Here is a 14,425-nt window from a genome sequence, read left to right as displayed (position 1 = left end):
CCTTTGTGCGGCCGCGCCGGCCCCGCCCCGCGCCCTCGGGGCGGTGCAGCTAGGCCTGCGGCGTGTTAGGGAGGTCAGGTTTAGGTTTGGGGAGGCGAGCGCGACGCCACGAAGACGTCTGCCCTTACCCCGTCAAAAGTCCGCAGTGGCTTGGAGGGCTGGGACTCTCGCTTCGACCAATTCGGAGGCAATAATAATAACGACTACCAGTAATTGAGTGCTTAATATGTGTCAAGCCGCCTACGCACACGCACTCTTAGCATTCACAAGAACCCTTCAAGTAGTCATCCTCTCCACTGGGAACTGAGGATCAGAGAGGTTAAGTAATGACCAAAGTGATTCAGCTACACCTCTATAAACGGGAATAATGCTTCCTCTTTAGGCTTACTGCGGGGCGTGGGGGGGTGGGAGGGGCGGTTAGCTGAGGACATTTTTGCCGGCAGTGCATGGCACACTGTTGGAGCCCAATAAATGTAGCTCTTCCTAAACCACACTAGCTTAAACTGAATTGTGGCGAAGCACATTCATTCCGTAGATATACTAGGAGATGTGGGGAATACAAAAGTCCTAGGTGACTCAAAAGTCTCACTCTCACTCCCGCTTATGCTGAGTACACAACGGGAATCTCTCCATGCTTGATTTCTCTGTATTCCGAACATTTTCCTATTTTCTTGCCTTTTTTAGCATTTGGCCTCCTCCCCATCCCTGCTTTTTTTCCTTCAGGCCTCCCTCATCCCTTTTTCTTTGTTTCTACGTTTTACATTTATTTTATAGTCCTTGATTGCTTACTTCACCCCCTTTCTCTTCTCTATTCCCTTTCTTTACCCTCCAATATTTTTCAGATTTTTAAAGCCTTCTTTCATTAATATTCACATTAATATTCTTTCATTAATATTCACACTTCCCCTTTCTGCCTTTGCATTTCTTACACTTATATTTTGTTTTATAAACGAAGGTAACACAGGATCAACTACTCAATTTCTATGTCCACACTATCCTGCTTACCTACCTTTTTACTTCCACTGCTCTCTCCTGGAATGCCTTTTTCCCCAACTCTGCATGGCTAGGTCCTACTTATCTTTTGGGATCTAGACTCAAGAACAGTGGTTGATGAACTTCTGCAAAGGACCAAATAGTAAATATTTTAGACTTTGCAGGCCATATGGTCTCTGTTGCAACTGCTCAGCTCTGCTGGTGTAGCAGCAAAGCAACCACAGACAATACATACATGAATAAGTGTGGCTGTGTTCCAATAAAAGGTATTTATGGGCACTGAAATTTGGATTTCATATAATTTCGTGTATCATGAAATACTATTCTTTTGATTCTTAAACATCTTAAAATGTGAAAACCATTAATAACTTGTGGGCTGTATTAAAACAGGTGATGTAATGAATTTGGCCCTTGGGGTATAGATTGCCAACCCCTGCTCTAGAACAATGCCATTTCCTCTCTGCAATCTATCCTGATAATCTCTACTCGGTAGTAACTTTCCATCTTATATCACCTACCTATAATCCTTCTATGGCATTTATCACATTTTAGTTTTTATTGTACTTTTTCTTTTCTGTGCATTTCTCATCTGTCCCAACAGACCTTAAGCTCCTTGAAGGTAGGGTACAGATCTTATTTCTCTATATATTACCTCCCATCCCACAATGCTTTGCATGGAACAGACATCTAAGACACCTACAGAATGGATATACTGTTAAATCTTCAGTGGTTGACGACTGTTCCTACTGTGCAAAGCTTACTTCTCTCATGAAATAGTACCTCAGGAGCAGAATGCTTGATATGTGTATATCATCTTGAATAGATTTCAGAAAGAGATTTTTGAGAGCTTTATAGACAAGATGGAGAAAGGTAAGCTAATGTTATTTCATTTAGGGGTTGTTGGATAACAAATACTTGAACAAAGAATCACCAACCTGTAGACAGGGCATGTGTCCTCAGCCGAGTCACACTCAATATTTCTATCAGCAAATTGGTTAAAGACAAAGAAAACATGCTATATAATACACAAATGGCAAAGTTAAGCAGAGGAGTTAGTATAATGAGTAACAAAATTCAGATATGAAACATTCCTGCCCCGCCACGTAGTCTTTGTGTGCCTCAGTTTTCTTATCTTTAAAATGATTCCTACTTCAGAGGATTACTGTCAGGATTAAATGAGGAAATACATGTAAAGCCTAGCAGAGAGGGCTCGATAAATGTTAACTATTAACCATTACTATTTTCTCATTAAGCTGGAACTATGGGGCTAAATTCACAAGATGTGGGGCTATGAGTACAATGTCCTGATGAAGGAAGGTAAGGGAGTTACACTTGAGTCAGAGTCATGGTGCTGCCCTTTCATAGCTATGTGACCTGGAGCCTCTTCAAGCTTTTTGTTTCCTCCTCTGAATAATGGGGACAATAATAATTTCCTCTCAGGGTTATTATCATAAGTGAGTAAGGGAAAACTTAGAACAGTATTTGGCACATAGTAGGTATTCAACAAATTTTTCTTCCTCCCTACCATACCATGCAGACCTTGGAAACAGTCCTGTCCCTTGAAGGGCTTATAATGAATGGAAGACAACTCAGGGAAGACAACTCCTTTTTCTTGATCCTGTCTTCCATTCATTATAGAATTATATTAATTCCAAATATAAAAAGCCACTATTCACCATCGGTGGGCACCAGCTAGGTCCAGGTGCCCACCGATGGTGAATAGTGGCTTTTTATATTTGGAATTAATGTGCTTAATTTGGCAGATCACGCTTTAAGAGAATTAATGAAACAGTGGAATGTGCTTAGATAAGAATGACCAGAATGGTGGAAATGGGAAGTCCTAACATGTGATAGGTAAAAATGAAGAAACTCATAGATATTTAGCCTGGAAATTCGCTTGCTCGCTTGCGCGCGCGTGCATTCTCTCTCTCTCTCTCTCTCTCTCTCTCTCTCTCTCTCTCTCTCTCTCTCTCTCTCTCTCTCTCTCTCAAAGAAACAGACATAACTGTCTACAAACACTGTAGGACATGGACGCTGTTAAAATTCACAAGACAGAATCACAACCAGTGGTAGAAGTTCCAGGAGAGCAAATTTGGGCTTAATGTGAAGTGTGACTGTCTGATAATTAAAGCAATTTCACAATGGAATGGGCTGCTTTTCAAAATGGTGACCCCCTTATCTTGCATGTGTGCCAAGAGAACCGATTACCTCCTTTCTGTCTTTCAATTTTTATAATGTTCTTTCTCCATATTCTTTTGTTTTCCTTTTCCTTGATCCTGTCTTCCATTCATTATAGAACATTTATAACCTCTCCTGCTTCTTTGCCCTAAAGTAATTTCGTCTCATTTCTCCTTTAGTTTCCAAACTCTTTTTATCTTGGCTCTCCCCACACCCACCTGAACACACAGTCCAATGACTGGAACTGCCTCCCTGAGTTGTAGGCGGCCCATGGCTCAGAATGTCACTGAGATCTGGGCCAAGATTGCTGTGCACCTTGGCAGGGAGGGGAAGGAAGGCAAATGGATTGCTGCAAAGGAAGAGGTACTGCTGTGACTCTCCCATCAGGGTAGAGGGATCCAGCAGAGTCTCCTGAAACCCAGGTTGTGGAAAAGTCTACTTGTCACTGGGCACTGACAGACAGACAGATGGGGATCCCAGAGCTGAGTATTGTTCCTTCAGAGATGCTTTCCATGAGCAGAACTCATTCTGAATCCCCTTTTACCTCCCCCTAGGCATTCCCCTTATCTTTGAGCTATGCAGCCACCTTGTCATATTTCCAATTTCAAGAACTCCTTCTCATACCAAATGAAGCAGAGAACTGAGATGACTGGATACCTGCCTGAACTCTCACCTCTGCATACGGGTATGCAGATATGTCTGACAACGATGACATCTAGTCAGAGTCTTTCTCTACCCTTTTACCCTTATACCACCCTGGGTCTCCTTTCTTTATCCTTGATTCGTCTTCTCTACCCCCACCCCTGGTTCCACCTACCCGGCTTCCTTATTGCCTCTTTGGGCTTTCAATAGTTTCCCCTCCGTTCCTAGATGTCCAAGTGAAATGTGCCAGGGGATGGCAAGGAAGGCCAGCTCTCCCCCTCTCCCAAGGGCCCCTCTACACTTCATACCGTGAGCTGGGGACTGCTGGCTGTTAGGGCTCTTGGGTACAATCAGGCCACCAGGCATGGCAGTGATGATGGCTTGCTGATGTGGTGATGGGCAAGATCGAGTCTCAGGCACACTCTTCTCCCCAGATACTACTTCCTTCCAGTCATCTGGGGTGCACTGCTGGGGCTGTGAAGGGACAGGACAGAGATGATCTTCTCATGAATTGCCTTTACATTCTGGACATGTCCCTTGTTTCCGTGGAGCTTGGGTAGAAGGCAAGGACATTAAGATTCTGCCAGCCCCAAATTAGAGAGGCCTCTTTTCTTTCTTGAAATACCCAGAGAGGACTTCACCACTCAGCCCACCTAGAAACACATCCAAACAGGAGCTATGGGATTGCCTAAGTTGTGTACTCTCCCATTTGTCCCCTCAACCTCGGGATTATCTTACTCACCACTGGTGAAGCAGGCTGTAGTTGTAAGATGACGGCCGAGGTGTGCTGGAACCTGCGTGGTGGGGCGTGGGACAGGCCCTCGGGGTATCCATTGTGAGGCCCAGCATTGGGCGTGGGAGGATGACAGTGCTGAGTGCTTCCAGGCTTGTGCAGGTTGTTGGCAGTGGAACATTGGAGAGGCAGTGTGGATGTGACTGGTCCAAGCGGCATGGCATGGGCTTCAGGGCTGGGCTGTAGGGCCAAGCTCGGAGGGACCGAAGTGAGCTGGGGGTGGGGCTGGGCCTGGAGTGTGGGCCGTGATTGCTGGGGCTGCTGCTGCTGCGGGGGTTGCTGTTGCTGCTGTTGGATCACAAACTGGGGCTGCAGGTGCTTTGACGATGGCTGTGAGAGCAGCTGTTGTGGCTGTAGCTGAGCATAGGCTGAAGGGAGAAAGACCAGGTTAGGTGGCATGGCTTGACCTCATCTTCTGCTATGTCTCCCAACTGTGCCCCTTCCCACATCCATGTAAAGAAGGCTTCCCAAACTTAGTGTCTCTTGCTTTCATCTTTCACTTAGAGCCCAGCCTGGTCATTGTCATGGCCCAACTTTTTCTCTCCATTTTCTTGCTTTCTTCTTATGCTGAAACACTGGACCCTTAGTCGTGCCTCAAAGCCCAGTGCAAAACTCACCTCTGTGAAGCCTTCTTTGATGTGTGCCATGTTATCTCTCTCCTCCATGCCCTTCACTCGCTTTTCTTCATGCCTGCAATACGTGCAGCCTCCCATCACCCCACCCAGCTCTTTCTGGCTAGTCCTTATTCACCCTCTGGGCCTGCTCAGGCTGGCCTCCTCCAGGAAGTGCCACTTACACACTGTGATCCTCAGACTCTGGCAGGAGGCAGGCCAAGGCTGGACTACCAGTTCTTTCTGTTACATACTGTGGGATCTGGGGCTATGTACTTAACCTTTCTGGCCTTTGACTTCACTGTCTAAAAATTGGAAGTAAAAAATGTTTCTGCCCAGAAAGTTGTTGTCAGGATGATATAAGAAAATGACATAATGTGCATAAGCACAGTGCCTGACAGTCATGTTCAATCATTTCTCATTATGACTAAAATTATTATTTCAGTCCTGGTTTGGGTTCTCAAAGTATTCTGGGCATACCTTTACCATAATAACACGTATCATAGTGGGCTATGGTTACTTCCTAGCTATCTTCCTTTCTGGATTGTGAACCCCTTGTGGTCAAATGCTATCACATGTCTCCTTATCCAGAATCTCTCATTGTGCCTGACTTTAGATGGGCGCTAAGTACTTAAACTTATTGTCCTCGAGCGGAATTTATTTGTTGCCATTTGCTGCTAGTCTTTTCTTCTTCCATTTTAATCAGACTGACTCTTTGAGGTGAAGATTCTTATACTTTTTAGTAATCCCTTCAGCTTCTAGCTCATGACTTGTATACAGTAGGGATTCAGGAAATTCAGCTCAAGAGATTGATTGTCCTCACGTTACTTACTCTGTCTAGTGGCATCCAGGCCTCCTTAGCATGAGGGTGGCTCAGCTAAATTTGTCCTGCCTAAAAATGGCCCTGCACAGACTCCCACAGCTGGAGAGGCAGCAGAGAGAAACACAGAGAGCTAAGGAAGCTCACAAATGGATTTATACAACCGAAGAGGATGAAGGCAAATTCTGGGTCCTGAGCTAACAGTTTAAAAGGATCCTGTGATGCTTACAGGTGCAAAGTAAGCAGATTTCAAACTGAGTTAGGGGAGGTACCTTCTTTCTTGAATTGTCTGTTTACATGTACGTTTCCAATGATCTCATTAGAGCCCGACACAGACTTCCAAGCAGAACACCAATAGGAATGGAAAGGAAAGGACAGAAACAGGAGGTGTTAAGGATAAACGAAGTGCATGGCGACTGACTGTTGTAGGCAGAGAACGAGGGAATATGGATAGGCCACAGTCTACGGTCTGTATGCCAGTCAATGATGGAAGACAGAGACTCAAATGGTGATGAGGTTTTGAGACAATTGTGTTGGGCTCAAGGTGAAGGTGGAACGTCCAAATAGAAGTTGCCAGCAGGCGTCTAGTGATTATGAATTGCCCTTGACCCCAACTTAAGCCTGGTCTCCTAATTCTACAGTAAATATCTCAAAACTTAATAATCAGGCAAAGATTGTTAATCAGGCAAACTTAACAATCAGGAATTTTTAAGACAACTGTTGATAAGGCACCTGAGAGAGACTGCAGATGCCATGCTGTGCCCTGTTAGGCTCTGACAGCCAAAAAGATCTACAGGATGACTGGCATCCTTTCTGAAACCCCAAGTGAAACTTTTTCTCCCTTATTACAAAATCATGAATTCTTGGCTTGGGAACAGTGTTGCTCTAGGGACTGCCCACCGGAGGCGAGAGATGAAAATGGTGCAAGTTAGAGAAGCTAAGAGGCATGTCCCACTATTCGCTGGCCCTGTGGCCTGAGACACGTCCCTTTCCTTCTGAGGGCTTCAGAGTTTTATCTGTGAAACAAGAGATTTGGGCTAGGTGATCACACAAGTCCCTCCGGCTTTAAAATTTGATGGGGGTGACTATCATAGGAAAACAGTTTAAAATTCAGGATTTACAAGGTGGAAAAAAGAAGGTGAGAGAGGAATACGTTCTAGATCTATAGAGCAGAGAGTATAGTTAGGATCGATACACGTTTGCTTACTGAGTTTGCGAGAGGCATGCTGGCCTTTTGGTCCTCTATCCCTGGGCCTCCCCATCTATCCCACTCTCTCTCAAACTCTGCGCTGCTCACAGAAAACCGAAGGCAATTGTTTTAGAATAAATAATGCTAGTATATGCCAAGGCGAGAAACAAAGCTAATGAAGGCTTAAATAAGTTCATAGGTCAAAGACCCAAGGTATTTTGGTGGAATATATATCTTTAATCTTTTGGGGTCAATAAAAAGCAAATACCATGATTTAACTGCAGTGTTATCCTGGGTCAAAGTCCTTTTATTTAAAATATTGCAATAACCTTCTAATGAGTCTTTCTGATTCATCTTCTTCCCTCTACAATCCACCTTATGGATGATGGCAAATTAATCTTCCTAGTGCACAGATCTGATCCCTGATTAAAAGCCATCAGGGGCTCTCCTTTGTCTGCGGCTGTCTGAAGCCCCTGGCATTCAAGATCTTTTATAACACAAATTATAAAAGATAGCAGACCATTTTTGTTTTATCAGTATCCTGGTTTATTCAAGACCTTCCTCCTGTCCAACCTCAGCTCACTGCCTTCTTGCACTAACACAAACTAACCTTTTAATTTTTATTATTTCTTTGATCCAAGCAATCTTTACTGTTCATTGTCCCCTGTACAAAGTTTATGCCATGTCTCATACTGTCTAAAATGCCACAAATTAAATCTTCATCATCCTTTCCCTGACCTTTCTCTGAGCTGCTCAGAGATCTCTCTGCTTTGCACTGCCCTCAGAGATGCAGTGTTTAGAGCAGTGTGGAGTCTGGGAGCAAAATGCTTGCATTTGAATCCTAGCTCTGCCACTGACCAGCAGTGGGACACTGGGCAAGTTACTTGACCTCTCTGTACCTCTGTGTCATCATCTTTAAAATGGGGTTAATAATGATACTGATCTCAGAGTCATTTCAGTAAACAGCTTATCTCCTTTAATAGGAATAATCGATGTGATTCGTTTGTTTCCTCCAAAGTAGCTTGAATTTAGTAGATGCTCAGTCTATTGCTGAATGAGTGAATGAGCGAATGACAACATGGTGGCACTTCATTTTGCTTGTCCCACAAAACGTGTTCTCTCCAGACCTGGAACACGTATGAGATGGGTGTAGCCCCGCAGACCATTTTTGTTTTATCAGTATCCTGGTTTATTCAAGACCTTCCTCCTGTCCAACCTCAGCTCACTGCCTTCTTGCACTAACCTTCGGCCACCCTAACAGCTCTGCTCATCGTCAATGAAACATCATCACATCCCCTTGTGCCTTTTGGCCTTGATTTCAGTGCTTCCGTTTCCTGGAGTGCCCTCCTTCCGCTCCAGCAATCTCAGGCATAAGCCCCTTTGGCCCAGGCTTAGCTCCTGTTTTCTCCCTTTTTGCCTTAGCTCTGAGTTATGGGTTTTCCCTCAGAAGTCCTGAAAGTTTATTTTGTTTGTTTGATTCCTTTGTGATTTAATATGTACTATCTTGTATATGTATTTCATTGATTCTTAAAAATTGATTCTTCTGCCACCCATTTTAACATCTTCTGAACTAGGATGCACATACAGTTGATGATGTTGGTTCAACTGGCAATGCTTTTCTTTCTTAGAGTTAAAAAAAATAAAAGTGCATCTCACAATCGGTGGTGTCTTAGACTGAATTAAACGGGAACACCTTTCTTTTGTGTGTTTATTACCCATCTATCCAAGTAGACTAAATGGCTTTTGAGTCAAAGACATGTCTTATGTATTTTAGTTTTTTAATTAAAATATGTGCTTTAACGGGAAGGTTTGTACATTTCTTTCACTTTCTACATTGTCCAACATAATGCTCGACATGTTTGTAGATGCTCAGCAAACATCTGCAGCTGATCGTGGTAAGATCACTGAGTTCTTCTCCCGCTCCCAGCCCTCCCGGTCCTCCCAGCTCAGTTAAGGGTGGTGAAGGAGGGTATTTCCCATTTCGCCATGATACCAGCGGTGGCCACGTCACTCTTCCCTACAGCTGGCATGAGGCATACCAGTTTATACAATATTAATGCGCAAAAATCTCTTTGGATCTTTCGTATTATTTTTTTCCTAAGATCTAATAGCTTCATTTCTCCCTTGTACCCATTTTGGCTCCCTCATGCCCCTGCTGCTGGAAAGTTCATGACTGCTACGGAACAAAGGGTTGGTTCCATAGGATCTTAACCACAGCTTCGAAAGGCCTCATCAGCCTTTTCTGTTATGGAGAGGGGGAGGGGCAGGCCTCCTGCAGGAATTAGGACCCAGCTAAAAGGAGAGACTCCAGGCAATGGTCTATGCTCTAGACTTGAACAGCCTCCTTAGAATCAGGCCAGTTCACTGCTCCCCAACCTGCTGGATGTTGGCAACAAGAGGATTAAGGATTACTAACACACCCCCTTCACTGCATCCACTGACGACTTATCAATAATGGAGGAAACAGCTCAAGTATGCAGGAAACAGCTCATGTCCCAGAAATGCTGGGACTGTTGTCCTCAAGTATATGGGAGCTGCAAGCATCCTACTCCGTCCCAGTCACAGGTTGCAGGCTTGTGTCTATACTTACTTTTCTAGGAGTCCTCAATAATTGAAGCTACCGCAATATGGACAAGGGGAGGATGCCTGTGAGGGAGGAATGGCTTGACTTTTTAGTATCCACTGCTCTTCAAGGTTTAGAAAATTAAGCAAAGAGATACTTTCAACCATTCATTCACTCAACAAATATTACTAAGGACCCACTACAGATCAAGTACTTTGTTTGGTATTGGCTAAAACATGGTCCCTAGAATAGGTTACGGTTTGGTAAAAGAGACAGCTGGTAAACAGATTCTCTCAACATAATTTGGTAAATATTATGATAGGAGATAAGCACGGAATACTGAGAACACAGAAAAGTGGATTCAGCTTGGGAAGGAGAGCTGTGAAGACATCCCAGAGGAAGTGTTTAGCACGATTCAGAGTTAGGAAGATGATAAAAGGAACAGTATGTGTGGGAAGACCTGGAGGTATAAAATGCCATGGTGCATTCAAGAACCTACAGAGCATCCCGTAGAGCTGAACGCAGGGTGTCCATGGGAGAGGAGCCAGAAGAGGAGGCAATTTTAGATTGGTCTAAATGATGCTGGGTACCCTCAGGAGGCTGTCCTCATCTCCAAAGATGTCTCCTGTGATCAAGCCTGAGGGAATAACTAAGATTGAGGTTGGCTCTAGAGGTCAAAGTTCAATACCCATAGACAAGGAAGCTCCTTTTAGAAAAACCGAAAGCAACAGCCATGTAAATTTTCCATGATGCAGTCCTTCTGGGCTGCGGATTAGGAGAAATACGAGAGGGGAAGTAGAGCAAAGGGAAGTTTCCCTGTAAGAGGAAATGAGATTATAAAAATAGGGTGCCAACTGCAGGGCACTCTACAGTGGTCTACCCTATGCTTCCATGTCTTTATTCCTGCTCTGCAGCCAGCTGGCAAAGTTACCAGTTACATTCTGTGAGCAAGATTCCTTATTAGGCAGCCTGGAGCATTAAAAAAGAAACTACCTCCTTGGCAGAGGGCTGATAGCACAGCATAAACAGATAAAGACATGGGTTTTAGAGTTAGACAGATCTGGTTTGAATCTTGGTTCTGCCACCTACAGACTGTGCAGGCTTAGACGAATTGCTCAACCTCTCTGAATCCCGATTTCCTGTTCTGTAAATGGTGATACACACTACATAGAGTATTTGTCAGTAACAAATGGAATATTATGTTTAAAACATAGAGAAGTTCACTGCCTTTGTTTATACCTAGTAGATGCTCAATAAATGGTAGCTATTCTTAAAATACTACCTGTTATTTATAACATTGCTTTGAACTCAAAGCATTTTATAAATGGAATCTTGGGTATTCCTTACAATAAGCCTCTGAGGCAAATAGGCAGTGTTCCCATTTTACAAACAAGAACTGAGGGTAGTTTCCAAGTGACTTCTACAATGCAGTAGGTTAAGGGAAAATTGACTGCATTTGACAGATGAGGCACGATGCCTTGCAAATAACAAATGCTCAAAAAATGCTGCTGGGGAGCGAATAACAAAAGTCTGTAAGCACCAATGAAAATGGCAAGCCTTGGAGGATTAGTTGGAAGGTGTTGAGAACTTCAGAAATAATCTCGGAGGGATGGACAATGAAAGGGAGTATTATGCTAGAAGGTGGGAGGTAAAAGGTATGTGACAGGTGAAGTAAGTCACAAAGGGGTGGGAATAGGGGACAGAAGGGAGAGGATCTGTGTGAAGAAGCCATGGGCAATTAGAGTGGTTCAATGGGCAATGTGGGGAGCGTTTTGAAAGCCCCCACTGAGTCAGGGTCTGTCTATCAGAAGCCATTAATGTGCTAGTTATTGAGTCCCTCCTATAGACTAGGCATTGTGACTGACAAAGTAGGAAATAAGGACACAATGAAGGGTTTCTAAACAAGAAAGAAATAATGTCTCTGAGGAAGATGATTCTAGCAGCTGTGAGCAGGACGTCCTGGCAATCAGTTGAGCCTCTGTCGTTGAGCCCACTCTGTGCTGGTCACCTTTGCAGGCCATCTCATTCATCTTTACAGCCTGTGGTAAATCATCTTTGTTTTATAAATGAAGAAATTGATGTTTACAGAGATTAAGTAACTTGACAGTGGTCATAAAACTTGTAAGTGAAAAAGCTGGGGTCTGAAACCAGGCAACATCAAAGCCTGTGCTTTTCCCATTATAACACTCTGCCTCCCCAGTGAAGGAAAAGGAAGTCAAAATATGCCTGAGAAGGACGAGCTTGGGGTACATGACTACCTCATGACAGCAGCCGGGAACTGAGAAAGGAGACATTTCTGTAGAGGAAGACTTCTGGGGTTCGTTTTTGTTTTGCTTATGAATTGTCCCAATTTTAAACATATGTATGCAGGTGGGATGATATCCAAGTGGGAATATCCTATGGACAGCTGGTAATCTATAGGGAGAGGGGATGGGGACAGGGAGGAACACATGCTGAGAAGTCATCTGCAGACAGGTGGCAGGTATCTGAAATGGAAGAACGGACAAGCTCCGTTGTGGGGTAAGTGTGCTGGAGTAAAACACAAGGGGGACAGGGCTGAAGGTCTTCTGCTGTCTGACAAGCTAATGATAGTGGGGCAGGGAAAAAGAAGAGCAGGTCTCACCTACGTGAACAGATGGTCACATGCACACATGGCCTCTCTGGGTGTAGGTGCTTTCCAGTGCTAGCTGAGATAATCCTCCTTCTGTTCAGTTCTTAAAACTTATTCATTTTTCAAGGTGCAACTCAAATTTCCACAACTCCTGTGGGAACTTAAACTTTTCATCTCTGTAACTCTCGTATGGTTAGCATTATGCTTGGCATGTAATAGGCGCTAAGTGGATATCTGTTGAGCTGAAATGAACAATTAACGAGAGGAAATCTATTTGGGGATGATAATTATTCTTTCTGAGTCATATCTTCTTCATTTGTGAGATGGAATAATTATTGTTAGGATTAAACGAGATATGTAGGTAAGGCATTTAGTACAGTGCCAGGAATATGGTTGTTCATTAACTGGTCATTATTATTAGCTGGCAGCAACCATGGAAGTGGTATACATAATAGGAGCCTAGGGTGAAGAATTTCAGGAAAATAGGAATGCTCAACGTTTCTAAGGCCCTTTGTGTATCACAGTTGACACATTCTCTCTCTCTCTCTCTCTCACACACACACACACATACACACACACACGTGCATGCACATGTGCGCACCAATGGTGAGGGATGTTGTTAAGCAAAATATAAAACTCCTCTACTGATATCCTGCCCCCCCATCCCCCCGCCCCCGTAATATAAGGAGGAGATTCTTAGTAATCTAAATTTGGTCCTACAGCAAATAGTTGAAATGACTTTCATGGCTGGTTGCGTGATTCAAACATCAATATTGTTAGGAATTTTGATTCCAGCTAGATAACAGGCCCACCTGCATGTTTTAGTTTTTTATTAAATTCTCTAAGTAAAAGTGTGTCTGCCCCAGTTTGACGGCTACTTTGGGAGAGAAATATGGTACCCAAGATTCCTAGAATCGGCAAGTATCCCATTGTCCTGCCTATCACAGACAGAAATCACTACTCCCTCACACAAAACCCCCTCTGTGATAAAACAAAGCCGCCTGTGTGGCAGGCCTCCCCAAGAGAGAGAGAGAACTCTCTCTCTTCCATGAGACCTGAGGACGGATGAGGAGACAGAACAAAGACCTGGCATCTGCAGCACGACTGCGTGAAAAGGGCCCAGGATTTTCAATGATCAGACAGTTCACTTTCATCATAGCATCTCCCTCCCGGTCAGCAACTTTCTCCTCACCTTTGGGCCTGAGTGTGAACCCAAGGCCTTGAGTTTATCCACTAGAATGAGGACTCCAAGAAGCGAGCCTCCTATTGGGAGCTGTGGCCCAGCTCCCTTAGGACTCGGCTTCCCTGGAGGCCGGGCCCATGGGACCTTGCTGCCTGCCCCTCTTCTGCCCTTCGTTGTTCAGTCCTCTTGTCACAGAGAAGCCCAACCTCTTAGGCTCTGCTCTCCGCCCCTCACTCCCCTCCCCCACCCACACACCCACCCCTTTTCAGGGCATAAGGGACCTTTTCTATTTGCAGAGCCTAAAGAAGCTGGTTGCCAAGGTGACAGGAGCAAGAACAGCAGGGAGCTTGCCATGGGGGAGGGGTTTTGCCCCCAAACAGCTGTCAGTGCGAGCAGTCCCAGCTGGGACTAGAGCATTTGCCTGCTCTTCTAGGAAACAGCCCCCAGGAGAACACATTCCCCTCTGCTGTAGTCCCCCGCCCCCGCACCCCCAACGATGAGTCTCCACTGGTTACTTTCCCTGGGGGCAACCAGCCAGCCAGCTCAAAAAATGCTCCAATAACAAACAAAAAAATGTGGGTCCCCCCTATCCCTGCCACACACACACACATGCACGCTTGCTCTTACTGTTCAGTTCATTCATAGTCGGTTGGCTGGGCAGAAGGCCAGGAGTCACCTCTGCCTGGGAAGCTGTGGAGCCCAGGGCAGGTGCTGCTCCAGGACGCCCCACCTCAAGTCATAGGGGTTATTTCAGTCTATTTTTTTTTTTGTCCCAGAGGCCCTGAGAGGATCTGCAGCATCCTAAACTTCCCGCTGCCTTCCATTTGGGAGGGGGTGTGTGT

The 14,425-nt window shown here is 44.7% G+C and overlaps 1 protein-coding gene across 2 annotated transcripts in view; it reads right to left on the bottom strand.

Moving 5' to 3' along the window:
- PHC2 (polyhomeotic homolog 2) overlaps positions 1-14,425 on the bottom strand; it is a 44,743-nt gene that overhangs the window by 23,160 nt on the left and 7,158 nt on the right. For both annotated transcript variants that reach the window (XM_015598859.2, XM_015598860.2), the window contains exons 6-7: positions 4,556-4,974; positions 4,122-4,287 (exon numbers count right to left, since the gene is read on the bottom strand). In XM_015598859.2, coding sequence (XP_015454345.1) covers positions 4,122-4,287; positions 4,556-4,974 — 585 coding nt within the window. The remainder of the gene's footprint in view (positions 1-4,121; positions 4,288-4,555; positions 4,975-14,425) is intronic.

The sequence above is a fragment of the Pteropus alecto genome, unplaced genomic scaffold (assembly GCF_000325575.1).
Source record: "Pteropus alecto unplaced genomic scaffold, ASM32557v1 scaffold39, whole genome shotgun sequence".
Classification (NCBI taxonomy): Eukaryota; Metazoa; Chordata; class Mammalia; order Chiroptera; family Pteropodidae; genus Pteropus; species Pteropus alecto.
Note: the sequence above shows the minus strand (reverse complement) of the source record. Positions and strands in the feature narration are given on the sequence as shown.